This window comes from Perca flavescens, chromosome 14, assembly GCF_004354835.1.
Source record: "Perca flavescens isolate YP-PL-M2 chromosome 14, PFLA_1.0, whole genome shotgun sequence".
Classification (NCBI taxonomy): domain Eukaryota; kingdom Metazoa; phylum Chordata; class Actinopteri; order Perciformes; family Percidae; genus Perca; species Perca flavescens.
Genome location: NC_041344.1, coordinates 19440358 through 19455576, shown reverse-complemented (window position 1 = coordinate 19455576; position 15219 = coordinate 19440358). Strand labels below are relative to the sequence as shown.

General features: G+C 41.3%; 1 protein-coding gene across 5 annotated transcripts in view; it reads left to right on the top strand.

The window, feature by feature from the left end:
• elmo1 (engulfment and cell motility 1 (ced-12 homolog, C. elegans)) overlaps positions 1–14785 on the top strand; it is a 111474-nt gene extending 96689 nt beyond the window's left edge. For 3 of the 5 annotated variants that reach the window (XM_028597334.1, XM_028597332.1, XM_028597335.1), the window contains exons 17-22: positions 1894–2057; positions 5176–5288; positions 10223–10330; positions 10678–10760; positions 12388–12465; positions 13326–14785. In XM_028597334.1, the coding sequence (XP_028453135.1) occupies positions 1894–2057; positions 5176–5288; positions 10223–10330; positions 10678–10760; positions 12388–12465; positions 13326–13526 (747 nt within the window). In that variant the 3' untranslated portion in view covers positions 13527–14785. The other 2 variants (XM_028597336.1, XM_028597337.1) reach the window with 2 other exon arrangements.
• The last annotated feature ends 434 nt before the right edge of the window (positions 14786–15219 follow it).

Below are 15219 nucleotides of genomic sequence, written 5' to 3'. Positions count from 1 at the left end.
TTTTTAATGCTCTCACCCCTGGCTTAGGCTGACTAGTGTGAATTCAGAGGTTAGCAAGTTGATGAGTAATCGCCTTTCAGTAAACACAAACAGTGAAAACAATATTACATAAGACTATGTTTGGGATTTTGGCTCACTGGGTTTTGGCATGGTTGTTAAGGTCGAGGAGCCCAGATGAAACCGAATAGTACAGAACAGGAGAAAAGGAAAGTACAAAAACCTTTACTTCTGAGTAAATACATGACACGCAAAACTCACCCTTAACTGTTATTGTCTGTCGTTGTAATAGAGTTGATGCATTGTGAGGAAGTGTTTGCAGAGGCTGGAAGTACTTGTGTGTCCTCAAGCATTTGATCAACAAGGCACACAGAGAAAAGAGAAATACAATAGAGTGAAACCAAATAGAAGACAAGACGGTCTATTTCTTTCTGTCACCTCAGTATGATCTGATCCAGTGATTCGGCATCTGCAGGCCCAGAGCTGGCTGCTAACAAGGCTGATCCATAATCAGGGCTGCTTGTCACGTCTAGCATCACATTGTCTGCATTAACTGGAACAGAGCTGCTCAACCTGGCTAGAGAAATGGTATGGAGTCAAGTTTATTTTTACAGCCAAATATCCCGTATAGTGCCTCAGCAGGATTTACAGGCCCACATCTTTCCGAGCTGTGTAAGATTCTCTCAGTTTTGAGGGGAAACCACTGTTGCAGGTGATGTTCTGATGTGTTTGAACAATTTCAGCACATTAGGAATGATGTTTGCTACCAAGTCCCTTGTGTGTGGGATGAATACCTTCACAAATAGAGAATCCATCATTGAGTTATATTAGTGTTCCAATTATAGTTATGCAGACCGCAAATCAGATTGTCAGAGTGCAAAGCTAAATGGAAGCAGCTGTCCCTTAAGCTTAGGATTCATTTTCCAGAGGCTTGTGTATGTGCGGGAGGTTGAGGAGATTTTATACTTTGATAAGAATTTGTGCTTTATTAACTGTAAAAATCAGTGTCATAAAGTAGCTCAAACTGGGGTTTAATTCCATTCCACATGTTAATGAGTCATATTGAGTGTACAGGGCTCAAAGCTAAAATATGAAAACAATATTAGTGCAAGTCATTTAAGCCACAATCTATTGATTTATTTTTAAGATCAGATTTAATGAGATGTCAAATACAAATCTCCTTGTCAGTTTCCCCCAACTGACAACTGTTTTTATGTTTAAATTTTTTTGTTCTCTGCATAAACGTGATGATATCTTATTTTTGTTTGTGGTCTATATTAGTTGAGAGGATTGCTATTGTTTGCTCACTGCTGCTGATGAGTTCTGTGCGGAGACTTCAATTATCTCCTGACAGCAATCCATACACGGCAGGCTAATTGATCGAGACATGCGTGATCTGTTTTATGTGTTGTTGCGGAGTGCTTTCCCATTCTATTGCTACCTCCGTTGATCACAAAGACCCCTCAAGTGGAATTGATGACTTGGAACACCACTCATGTCATGCTTTTGCAGCCACAGCCAGACTAATGGTATTAGCCAGCTGGGGTATTATAGGCAAGTTCTGTGATGCATTTCACTGATGCATGATACTTGGCCTAACAGTTGACTAGCCACAGTCAAATTATTCTGCTTTGCTCTTTTCCTCTAAAGGCTCAGTGCACCAGACTGGATTACAGGCTCCAGTTCTGGAAGAAAAAAAACATTAATCCTGTCGGGAAGTGAACAGAAGTTTATATGCTCCCCTGACCCCCCAAAATAGGATGAGGGTTAGTTTTGACTTCCTGACTGTACGGACTTTGTCTGTGGCCAATATACACACACTATTTCTACATCCTGTATGGCTCCTCTATCCATGATGATCTCATGCTGCCCTTCTCTGCCTCTTCTCCTCTGCAGGTAATGCAGGTGGTGAGGGAGCAGATAATGCGAGCGCTGACTCTTAAGCCTAATTCTCTGGACCAGTTCAAGAGTCGCCTGCAGAACCTGAGCTACACAGAGATCCTGAAGATACGCCAGTCCGAAAGGATGAATCAGGAAGACTTCCAGTCCCGCCCCATCCTGTGAGTCGAGTAATCAATGATCAGTATGATGTTGACACATTTGTCAAAGGGTTATATATATCTGAAGTCGAGATGGTAACTAAACTAAACTAAAAATGTATTCATGCATATTGTATGTCTGGCAGCTTTTTTTAGAGAAAAATCCACTTTGAATACAAGTAAGACATTTTCTGTAGAGTCAGAAGAACTGCTCAGTGATATTTACCTTCTCTTCATCTACCTAATCAGGGCTTAACTCAAATGAGGACATAATTTGCATCTACAAAAAAGAGCCATGGTCATTAATATGTGTGTAATCGCTTCTTTTTTCTCCTTTCCGTTTGTCAACCAAAGGCCAGCTACTGGCATACATGCACCTGCGCTCTCCTCACATGATTGAAAATATGCATTGAATTCAAATTGCCTGCAAATGGCCTTCCCAGTGAATACTCCATTAACGACCCTCCAGCTCACTAAGCGTGGAGAGCTAGTCTGTAATAGATCATTCATTGACTGATCCTGGATGCAGGGCCTGTAATGGAGAACATCGTTTTGTCCTCTCTGTATTTAATGGAGTAGCTAGCACTATTGGAAAATCGTTTCACAGAGAGAGCTTGTCCCTCTGAACAGTAATCAATGCTGAGCCAAGGGCTTATTGAATCGATATTGGAAGGGAGAAACCAAACTTTAGCAACCAATTAATCCTATCGGAGAAAGCAGAACAAAAGCGAAAAGGAGTTGCGGAAAAATGTACCCCAAAATTATGTAGTTATCTTATCTATACTTTTTTATTAAGTATAACACATTGAAACCCCTGTATTAACTAGGAAAAAACAGAGTACAGAAGAATGCAACAAGTTCACACTCAATCTCAGGGGGAATTAGATGCTGAAATGAAGAAGAACATTTTAACATTTTATTCCAGAATGACTGTTGGAAAGCATTGAACATCACAGGCTGATGAGTCTCTCTTCAACAGTGTGAGACTACCCGAGGGTGTAACTTTCCTCTAATAAATACAGCACAGTCATGACTTATGAACATAATGAGCAGAGCGTGTCAGACCGCAGATTTAAAGGAGCTTTATATTGCCTGCTGTAAGTGCTGACAGTTTTCTGCCATCAATTATTGTAGAAAATGGCTACATCAAAAGAAGGCGAAGACAACCTATTATGGCTTCAGATCAAAGCTGTCTTCTGTAGAGCTTTTTTTCATTTGATATCATTTTGACTCCTGTAAACAACTCTCCGAGGTATTTCTGCTATAATTACGGTTTGTTGCAATGTATGTGGAAAGTTTTGCATGTACTGAAAGTTGCTTACACCAAAAAACAAAATCGACATCACATAAAGAATTCATGCAGCAGGTCAACTCAGAACTCCCGAGGATACGCATTCATTTTAATACACTCCCCAGAAAATTCGGATGAAAAGCGGTTTTAAAGTGCTCATATTATGCTTTTTGGCTTTTTCCCTTTCCTTTTATTGTGTTATATATCTTTTTTGTGCATGTTATAGGTTTACAAAGTGAAAAAACCCAAAGTCAACCTCAAAGGGACTTACCATTTCCAACAGAAAACACTGTTCACAAACTGCTCCAAACTGCTCTATTGTAGTCCAGCTTTTACTTCCGTGACAAACGTGCGTCACTTTGTAACACATGTTATAATGCTCGCCTAGCTGCTATCATGGCACGCCCTCATACTCTGCAACTGATTGGGTAGTAGTCCTTATCTAGCTACTGCGCGTGTGTGACTCCCAACAAAGATGGAACAGAAGTGAGATGTCTCACTCTGTAGCTAAAACAGAGAGCTCAACACACATGGTGAAAAGAGGAGCTGCAGCAATGTGCAGTACAACAAAAATATGGTGTTTTTTGAAAATTAAACCATGTAAACCTATTCTGATTTAACCTCTAAATACAATTATGAACCTGAAAATGAGCGTAATATGAGCACTTTAACATAAATGATTATTGATTCCCTTCTCCACACGTGCTTAAATATTTTACTGATATACTGTGTTGGGACTGTAACATTTTTTAAAAGCTGGAAACGGGTTTTTGTGACTCACTTCTTGAATCAGTTAAATACCTGACACCAACCAGAGTGCTTCCTTTATAGAGGTCTACCAGTACAACACCTCATCCCTTTAATTCAATTGTGATTTTCTGCATTTGCCAGAAAGAATCAGTTTAAATTTAAACTGGAGCAACTTCCTAAGAAGGGCAGCAAAACCATCTGAAACTCTCGGACAAGAACAGTCTCACGTGTCTATCTCCATCAGAAGGATAGCACATGAGGCGGTAAAGGGGAGCCATCATCATCCATCCTTCCTGCCATGAGCCACGCCTTCCCCACTAGCTGCTACTTTAAAGATGTCATAGTGAAGGTCCGACCACAGATCAATGTAATGACTGGAGTCACTGATGAGGAAAACGGAGAGGCGGAGCGGGGAGACGGATGAAGGGAGACAAGAGTGGATGAGCCTGGAGGAGAGGAAGAGAAAGGAGGACGAAAATGTGATCAAAGAACACCGCAGCAAGGGGAAATACAAGAAAATGATAGAAATGTTTTATGTGACTAGAAAACCTGAAATCCTGTCAAACTCTGCACTTTTCTAAAGAAAGAAAAATAACAAAAAGATAATGGATGAGAAAACACTAAAGTATAATGTTGATGGGGAGCAGCAGCACTGCTTGGGCAGATTCATAATTCATGTTGACTAGTGCTGTGTGCTCCACATTCATATGCAACACAGACGAATACATGTAGAAGCATGAATAAATGACAGAATCTGTGCTGAAGCGGCGTAGATTCCCACTGATCAGCCTTTTGGGACGTTACATGACATATTTCTGAGCGTGTGGACATGTCGATGCATATGTGGAAGTATATCTGTGCGTTTTGCATTCTCTTTTCCCTCCTGTCAGCCATAATCTCAGGGATTTTGCCAGTCAGGTGAATATTGCACACTCCCAGAAAACCTGGGAAATGTATTAATTATAATAAACTACTTCCAGGTCTCTGAGCATCTTGTACCTCGCTGTCGCTCTCCACATCTGGAAGGGTGTGGTTTATGTGTATTGAGATAATTCTCTTAAACCAACAATGTATTAATTTTCTGTTTTTTTTCTAAAGGGAGCTGAGAGAGAAGATCCAGCCCGAGATCATGGAGTTGATCAAACAGCAGAGGCTCAACAGATTGTGTGATGGAACCTGCTTCAGGAAAATCAGTAGTCGCAGGAGGCAAGGTGAGACGCACATGTATTAACATGCATACATCCACAGATCATAACCACACAGGCATGCAAGTCTCCCTCTGCTTTGTTCACCTGGGCAATCCTTCTCTTTCCCTCTGTCTGTTTGTTCTTCATACCTACTCTCCGCAACCCCCCACTTATAGCCTTATTCCCTCTGCTTTTTACGAAAATCCCACAGGAAATGTGTATCACAGGGGATCTTTGAAGCTCTGTGCTGCTGTGGATCTGCTGTCATGATAGTTGACACACATTTTCCTGGCTCTGTCAGCCTCCAAGGCAGAGACATATAACAGCATGCCCTTTTTTTACTCAACACATACAGAACTGCAGTACACATGTCTTTATGTCTTACACAAACACACTGTTTTCCATTCTTTTGCCTCTGCATATGGCATGCAAAGAAATACAAAAGGTACTGCACACAAAACAAAAAGCAGGGGGAACACACATTTAGTAGGCATTCACACAGCCTGAGTCGGCCAGCCATCAAGCAGACGACACAAAAACACAGGTCTTTCCATTCATTTTGAATGGATGCGCCTAATGCGGTGCATTTAGGCTGCGGCAGGGTTTGGCGCGGGGGGGAGTTGAGATCAACTCAGCTTTTGGAGAAACGCAACCCCACATCACGCTGCGGTGGCCAGTCATGTAACCGGCGATTAGACTTGTCAGTCGGTTTTGAGGCGGTGTGAGAATCCCGTACAGTAAACAGGAAACATCACTGCCTCTATCGCTGCCACGAGAAAGTTTTAAAACACGAAACAAAAGCACTGAACTGTCCAGGAGTTTGTGTAAAAGCTGAATGTTTGCCAAACAACAAAGCACAGTCTCACTCGTCTGTTTTCTTTCTCTCTTTCTCCGTGGAGCTGCCTTCAAGTGCGGTCAGAAACGTCAAGATGTATAAACGATCTGACAGAAAACAGTAGTTGTGAAATATAAAGTCGGGCTGGTTCATTGACACTCCCCCTGCCGCACAGCCCTGCGGCAAATCGCGATATCGCTGCTTCCCTGCCTGAACGCAGCATTATACACACTTAAAAAAAAACATTCTAGACAAAGCTTTGAGAAAAGAGCAGACTGCGGTAACCCCGGGCTCAACAGTACAGTAGGGTGTAGTGAAAATGATAAAGCAGTGTATGTTTTGCAGAGACATAACATAAGTCAGTCTATTTGTGGTACGGTGGATGTTTCACACTCGCTGCCACTAGAAAGGGAAGAGAGAGGAGTAGCAGTAGAAGCATTAAGGCTGTGAAATATGCTGTTTCTCGGTCAAAGAGGATTTAATCCGGTTGAGACCTGATCCGTTCACTCTTCTGTCCTCTCTCTGACACTTTTACTTCACCCCTCACTGTCTACATAAAAATGCATGAAATAAAAAAAAATAAAAAACAGTGACAAGCTCAGGTTGGTTTGTTGTTATTGCGTTACTGTCATCAGCTTCCCCGCAGGAACTGTACTTCCAATAAGTCAAATCAAATTGAGCACAATCAGGTGGAGTTTTTTCTAATGACACCAATGCATTCTGGCATTTTGAAAGCCTGGTCCCAATTTGTCTTGGCAGCTGTCATCCAGATGTTGTCAAAGCTGGATTACAGAAACTGACCAAAATAAAATGTTTAGGTGGAAAGCATCACCCACATCAAGTATCGTCTTCACTGTGCAGTCGCCTGATTTATACTGTGTATATATGCTGTGAATAGTATCATATTACCATATCAAGTTTGTTGCTTTGGAAATCCTAGATTCCTTGTCAAAGAAATGAGGACACACACCAGCACACATACTAAACACAGAAATAAAAACATTATCCATTCAGGAGCAGTACACCGGCAAACTGTCGTATAGCATACAATTGTAAAGCAGTTCGTGATTTAATTTAGCACACTAGCCTTTATGGTTACACTGGCTTTAATCTGCTGCAACAGCACGCTGATTGTAGGGGAGTTGTCTGCCTGCTACAAGCTAGCTGTAGCTGTCTTTGCCTGTGAGGAAAGAGTCAAGGACCTGCTTTTTCTTTTGGTTTGCCTGTATTTTTTCTGCGAGCATATGTGAATATATACCACCTTCCTTCATCCGTCTCCCTCAATCTCATCTCTCTTCCTTTCCACCCATACATGACTGCAATATATCCATGCATTGACAATTTGAAGAGCACTTTGTCTTGCAGAACTGAACAAGAATAAAAGGAGCGCTATGGCAAGTTTAATTTTCACTTGGGGTTGACATGAAATGAGACGTTAAATGAAAACCAGGGTGTTGCATATATAATGCCAGAACTTGGATCATTGGTGGAATTTTGTCTTGCCTTTTGTACTCAGATACACTTTCACAATACTTTTATTTTACTTAAATCTTTTTACTTTTTTAACTGTTATGTGTCCTATCCTATCTTTTTTACATACATAAAATGTGCTCCCCTCCTTCCTCCCTCCTTCTCCCACTTCTCCCTCAGCATCTTGTACAACTATTTCAAAGTCCTTCAGCCTGCAGGGACTCAAGTACCTATATCAAATATTAATTTGGCTGACTTCAGTGCAGATGACTCTTCTCTCTACCTTCCAAAGTGCCATTCTGTCCATTACAAGAGGATGCTTCTCTCTAAGAGCTCAGGTTGATGGTGTTTTAAAGTTTGGAAGAAAGAGCAATACCTGTACAGTCTCTTAAGTGCACGGTACTGACAAGTAACATGGGACTCAGGAGAGTGTCCCTTTATATAAATGCTGCACTAAAGGGAAAGTAAATCTGGATATTTGGCCTGATTCTGTTGAATCTTACCATGCCGTTCCCCCCCATGTTCTGGCAGCTGAATAAGATTAAGACAGTTATAGTTTAAATGATACAAGAATGAAATTAAATTCAAGATAGAGATACAGTACAGCGTCTTGATGCCTAAGGAAGAACATATGTGCGTGTGTGTGTGTATACACGCATGCACACACAAATCAGTCACGCTATCCGTTAAGCTGAACAGTTGTTAGCATCCTCTCCCAAAACATTGCTCCCCTCACAGCCCCCGGGACACATCTCTCGTTCCCCGTGAACTGCTGCCACTCTGCACCAGCCTGGCACCGCCAACTGTCTATTTTCAGCAATTAGGATTTGGACTGTGCCAGCCAGACCTCCCCAGTCTGTGCCCGCTCACTGCCAGCTCAGCTCGGTGCCCACCTTGGCAGGAAACCACTAAAGAACACCAGGCTGGCTGCGCTTTGCAGACACAGCTGGTAGTTACAGGCTGCTGGAGGATTGCACATCACATCAGCCAAGAGAAAAACACACTAAACTTGATCAGCAATTATGTATTTTTGCGTATTTTGATGTCTTGTTCAAATTCTGTCCAGCCTTTAACAAAGCTTGACCATAATCATATTACAATAAAACCTATTTCAAGAGTTTTCTGTTAAAACTGTCCTGTGTCACTATCCTGCATTTTGCACTAAAACGTTTTTAGAAAGTGTGTGTGTAAAAGTCTTGTCTTGCATGCATAATACAGCCAGATGAAGTTGTGATTACTCTATCCTGTACTTGCACCACATCATTTTAGGCTCCTAAATCCTTTTAGGGGTCTGCCTGAGGAGGCTGTGATCCCGCATATGCAAGACCCTATTGTTGTTTTTGTTTTTACTTTTTTGCATTTTTAGGCCTTTATTTGACAGGACAGCTGAAGACGTGAAAGGGGAGAGAGGGGGGAATGACATGCAGCAAAGGGCCTCTGCGTTGAGAAGTAAACCTCTATATATGGGTGCCCGCTCTACCAACTGAGCTATCCGGGTGCCCCTGGGAACCCTATTGTAATCGCTAAGATTATTCTTCTTCTTCCATCTTCTTCCACCACTAAAAGTGTCCCTACAACCTAAACCGTGCATGGTGGGGTTGTGCCATTTGCAGGACTGGTTCAGCACCCTGCCGGGACCTCAGGCACAAAAATGTACACACTGACATAAAGCTATCAAAAGAATTTTGATCTGTTAGAAAATGTTGAAATTACGAACATATTTTTGAAGCTAGCGACCAAACACGACCTTTAGCATGTCTCGGTCAAAGTAAATGCTATCAACACAAAACTTGAGATTCTTGTTTGCCATGCCACTCTAAGGCTCTGTACCAAATTCAGTGAAGATTGGCCAATATGGGGCACTATAATCAAGGTTGACGTGTTTTAGCCTATAACCCAATGTATGTAAACGGGACATTTGCAATTGCAATTCACTACCTTTGCAGCTTGTGCGTTGCCTTATTTCCTGGCGTTTGCCCTGCTGCCGTCCAATTTTGGGTTCCGCTATTGCGGAATCTGCGGTTTGTCGGGCCTGACATGACTTGTTTTTTTCAGTAATATTTTGCCCATGGTCCAATACAAAACCATCAAGTACAGCCTTCAAAATGGCCCTTTAGTTGCATCCTCACCTTTTGACACAGTATCAAAAACTGGATATGAAAAGTTTTTTTATTTCAGTTGTACATTTTAAGCTCTGTTTACTACATTGTAAATAACCTTGAGTAGGCATTTGGTGTCTTGTGCCTCTGCAGTGGACCTTGTAGATGTTTCAATCTTGTTTTCCTATTAAAAGAAAATAAATGTCATCAAGTCACAGTTAAGGTTTCATCTTTCCCTCATTTGAGCCCAACAAAGAAACCCTGGATGTACTGTGGTCTTGACTTCAGTGTGTGATTGTTGTTAAATCATTATTTAAATGGTGAAGGCCACCTGTCTGTATTGTTGCCCATCAAGATCCCCCCCCTCATGCAGAGCATCATGGCCCATCTGTGGTTTTCTTTTGTCACAGATTTTTTTGCCATGCTAATTTTCTCTCCTGTTGATGACTCATGCAATCCCATATGATATTTAATGCCAGCTGCTGATTTATTTCATAACTCCTTTAAATCTCTCTTTCTCCACTCTGTCTTCCTTTCTCATGTTTTTTTTCCAGATAAGTTTTGGTATTGCCGCCTGTCTCCGAACCATAAAGTCCTGCACTATGGAGATTTGGAAGAGAGCCCTCAGGGCGAAGTGCCCCACGACTCTTTACAGGACAAACGTGAGTGTCAAGTAAAAGTATTGATAGTCTTTACCCACTATTGTGACACAGTATGTAGTTTTTGTTGCTGCTCACGATATTCATTCAATTATGTATTTTATACAAGTCTAAAGTCTCTATCCTCACTGAAGACCGACATAGCCCCAAAACACAGTGTGGACAAGCGACTGACACTGACTGCTGGCTTTAAGAGTCAGTGTTAATCACTTTTACTTGTATGATGCACAGTGACAGATGTGGGGAGAATTTTAACTTTTAATCAGTTGAATAAACCAGCCACACTGGGATGACACAGTTGTCACAAGGATGTTGTTGTTATTGTGAACTCACTTCTGTCCTCTCTGCAGTGCCTGTGGCTGATATCAAAGCTGTTATCACCGGCAAAGACTGTCCTCACATGAAGGAGAAGGGAGCCCTGAAGCAAAACAAGGTGTGTGTGTGTGTGTGTGTGTGTGTGTGTGTGTGTGTGTGTGTGTGTGTGTGTGTGTGTGTGTGTGTGTGTGTGTGTGTGTGTGTGTGTGTGTGTGTGTGTGTGTGTGCACATTTTCATACTTTTAGCTGCTGGAGAAAACACGTACGCGTGCACACGTGTGGGCGGGTGGGTGTGTATCTAGGCGAGAGAACGTGTTTCTGTGTGCTTGATGGTTGCATAACATGATGTCAGTTACATCATTTTGCTTTGGGAAATAACACAATAACTTGCGTCTCAGTGGTCAGCAAAGAGAGACGTGTCTGTTAGCGGCATTGTGTAGGAAAGAAATCACAGAATAGTCGCTGCAGACACAAATAACACAAGAGCCGCCAAAAAACACATGCCACCATTGTTTCTTTGCTGTTTAAATTTGAAAGTAACACATCGGCGTGCCCTCTGCAGTGCCTTAACCAAGATGAAAGAGCCGTCTTGTCTGTGTACACATCAGCCCTTCCTCGCCTGCACTTTGCCTCTGCAAACCTTCGCCCCCCTCACCCACGGGACTCTGAAATATTGGATCTTGGATAAATAGCCTTGAAGACAAAGGAGCACGCCTCCTCCCTGCTTTGTCTCCTTTATTACCTTGTCGATAAGCGCAGGTCTAGGGGAATGACCCGAGGGGGGTCTGTGAGCCGTCTAGCAGGCCTGTCCCAGCCTTGTGAATGAGAACACAAGCACATTTCATTACTCACTGTTACAAGGCCAGCCAAAGGCACCTCTACGGGCTTCAAAGCAGAGCTGGCATGTGGACCATTTGTGGGACACTGAGACAGAGGTGGGAGAGTGAGGTGGCAAGCAGTGTTTTCTGACTACATTTCCAAAACTTTTCCAAATGTATTGAACATAAGCTGCTCGTAGATTAATTCAATTATTTTCAATGAATGAAAAGTTTGTATTGAGTAATAAATGTCCAAATAAGTGATAACTCCCATTACTTCAGTAATAAGTATTTATATTTCAGCATCACAACATCTTTTTTTTTTTTCTGCGCCTCCCGATCTGCGACAAATCCCACAGCAGAACTACATCTTTCAAGCTTTCCCTCACAAAGTGCACCTCGGCTGCAGTCCCAGTCTCTGACTCTGACCTACCTGCTGCCTTTATAAATCGCTAATTTCACGCTAATCGCAAGCAAGCATTTTATAATGAATGGCTTTCATGTATACAAATGTCGTGTCGGTGTACCTGTTTTGTCCTCACACTGCATTCAAATCATTTCCTACAGTGGACCATAGTGGATTTTGAGGGAATACACCGAAATTCATATCACATCATATTTCCAGCCTTCCCAGGCATTTTCCAAAGGGGTTAGGTATTTTTTCTTTCATTTCTCTCTTTGAGCTTGCTGATACCTGATGAGTTGATGTGCAGCTGTTGTAACAAGACGTGAAGAGAAGAGAGGGATTGCATTGGTATGGCAGCATTGTTGTGTAAATCTCACCTGTTCCTTTTTTATTTTTTCTTGCACCCTTTTTTTTCTCTATTATCTCTCATCCAACCTCCTTCACTCTGTCACTGTCTGTATCTCCCGCACTTTCTCTTACTCACTCCTCCCTCTCTGCCTTTCACTCTGTCCTCTCTCCAGGAGGTGTTAGAGCTGGCCTTCTCTGTCCTCTATGAGTCGGACGAATATTTAAACTTTATTGCTCCTGACAAGCATGAGGTAAGCCAAAAGTAGCAGCCCTGCGGCTGTGGAAAATGTGTGACCGCACAAAGAGATAGGTTTTTCTCAAGTAAACAAGTATAGTGTACATATTTAAGGCATAGCTAGTGATGATACACAAATGTATATTGTCTCACAGTGACTATATTACCCAACCCTGTTTAACTTGGACTTGTCTCAGTTGACTTGAGACTTAACTTGGAGTTTGATTCAATTCAATTTTAAAATTAAATTAACAGAAGTTATCATAGGACACTTTACAGATAGAGTAGGTCTAGAACACACACTATAATTTACAGAGCATGCACTTAGCGTGGCGATGGCGAGGAAAAAGTTCCTTTTAACAGGCAGAAACCTCACACAGAACCTGGCTCCAGGTGGACCTTTGAGTTGACCTCAAAGACTAGAAAATTATAATCCTAATATATTGACTATAATGTCTGGCAAATTGAAAGGGAGTGCTCTTGTTTTTCATAGATTATGGTGAAATATTACATACTGTACACTTCCTTCCATTATTCACATCATTTTCTTGGTGCTTAATCAGAAGCCTTTTTAAAATGTTTTTTTAGACATAGAAGTTTGTATTTAGGACAAAAGAGAAGTTGTTGTCCCTGCTCTATTTCTCCTGAGTCACAGTGTACACAAATGTTCCTCCCTTGGTGGTTAGTTTCTTTTATGCCTGCATGTCTCTGTACCAGGTGGAGTCTGTACGCTGTCAACAGGCATCTTTAAAAAAACATTTCATAATTAATTATAGTTTGTAGATTTCTGAAAGTATTTAGTTTTGTGGTAAGTTTCTTTCTGTCTGTACTTGATTGTATTTTATTTTGTCTCTACCTCTGTCCATGTCTCTGCAGTACTGCGTGTGGACAGACGGTCTAAATGCCCTCCTGGGTAAAGAGATGACCAGCGAGTACACCAAATCTGATATGGACACCCTGCTCTCCATGGAGATGAAGCTCCGCCTCTTGGATCTAGAGAACATCCAGATTCCAGAGGCCCCTCCCCCGATTCCCAAAGAACCTAGCAACTATGACTTTGTTTACGACTGTAACTAGACGAACGACCCCACGTGCCCGAATCCAAACCCACCCAGCACCTATTGTTCTCACTGGACCAATCCCCTTTTCTTATAAACTGGAACAAAAACAAAATAAAACCATATAATGTAAAAAATGAACTGTGATTGAACGAAAGAAATGTCCTCTTGCTTCTCACTCGGTCTTTATAAGAGAGAAAATGGTGCATATTAATAGACTTTCTGCACAAGGGGGGACTTGAGTTCGATAGAGTCATCAGGTTGCCATGAAGACAAGAAACCAGGAAGTATTTGTTGGGCCTGTCGTTGGGCATCCCGTGTCTTTTTCCTCATTCTCCTCCTGTGTCTGATGTTTGAGACATTCCCTTCTTCTTCTCGACCGAGGCGCCCTCAGTCTTTTTGCTTGAAGATTATTGTAGACAAATGCTTAGATATTCAGCTTCCTTGTTGTCCTTTTTTATGTTTACTTTATTGTTTTTCCTCAGGTCTTCTGTGGGGGGAGGAATGATGGTTGTGTAGTTCAGGAACAGGGAGGGACGTGGTTTTGTGTTTTGCCGTCACCTTCCCAGCAGTATTTCCTGTCACATTCTCACTTACAGTATTTGTGGCAGCTAAATGTTTTCCAAGAGGCTGAAAGGAAGGTTGAAGAACATTTTAAAATGAATACTTCATGAAAATAGTCTCTTATATCCTCTCTGTCCTGCTATACATATACTGAAGACTGTTAGAATAAGTCGATCCTCAAAATCAAGGCACTGTACTCCAGTACATAGCCTTTCTTTTAAATATTTTAATGTTACTATCCCGCCGCTGCTTATTGCATATTGTACACACCTACACAGTGGCTTTGCCAAAAGAACCATAAAAGCCCTACTATTGTGAAACACACACTCGTCTCTCCCTCATTTGAGTCTCTCCCATTGTAATAACTGCTGTACACAACATTCCTAAGCAATATTTTGAGCTTTTATTTTGTTCATTTGTAAGATGGTCATAATTTAGGGAATTTAAAATTGTGAAACTGCCTAGTAGTTGGTATTACAAAGAAGATGTTAGTGTTTTAGTTAAGGGAATTTGTCTGTTTTCTGTGTTGGGGACTATATGGCCACAAAATTTAAAGTCTATGTATTTTTTTAATTTAAAAACAGATCATGGTTGTTATTTCTAGTATGATTTATATATGTTCCCCTTCCTATTTAATACCTTCAAATGTTTTTCTTTAGGATTTTTGAAAGCCCCTCAAAACTGCTGTTTACATTAAAGATTTAAGAACTATAACTACTTTTTCCATCTGTTCCCCTCTTCATTCATCAAGCACATGCACTTAAAGGATCATACCGCTGTTTTGAACATAAAGGTGAAAGTTTAGTCCTTGATTAAGAACAGCAAGACATCACAACAGTATTTGAGAGACGAATCAACACAAATTACTCAATATAGTGTACCTCAATAGTGAAAATCAACAGATTTTGAGTATGGTGTCATTGATTATGGTGTGTCCTGTAGTATCTGGATGTACAACCGTGCTCTATTCTTGTTCTGTTAAGAGCCTATATGGAATTTGCAGTTAGATGGTGTATAGATCAGGACTTTAATCATCCCAAAGGCAATTTTACACAGGCAATTATTTTTTTAAATCATTTTTTTTTATCATCTGCTCATTGCCACCCCTCCCATGCTTAAAATGCAGAAATTTTGTTCAATCCACATCT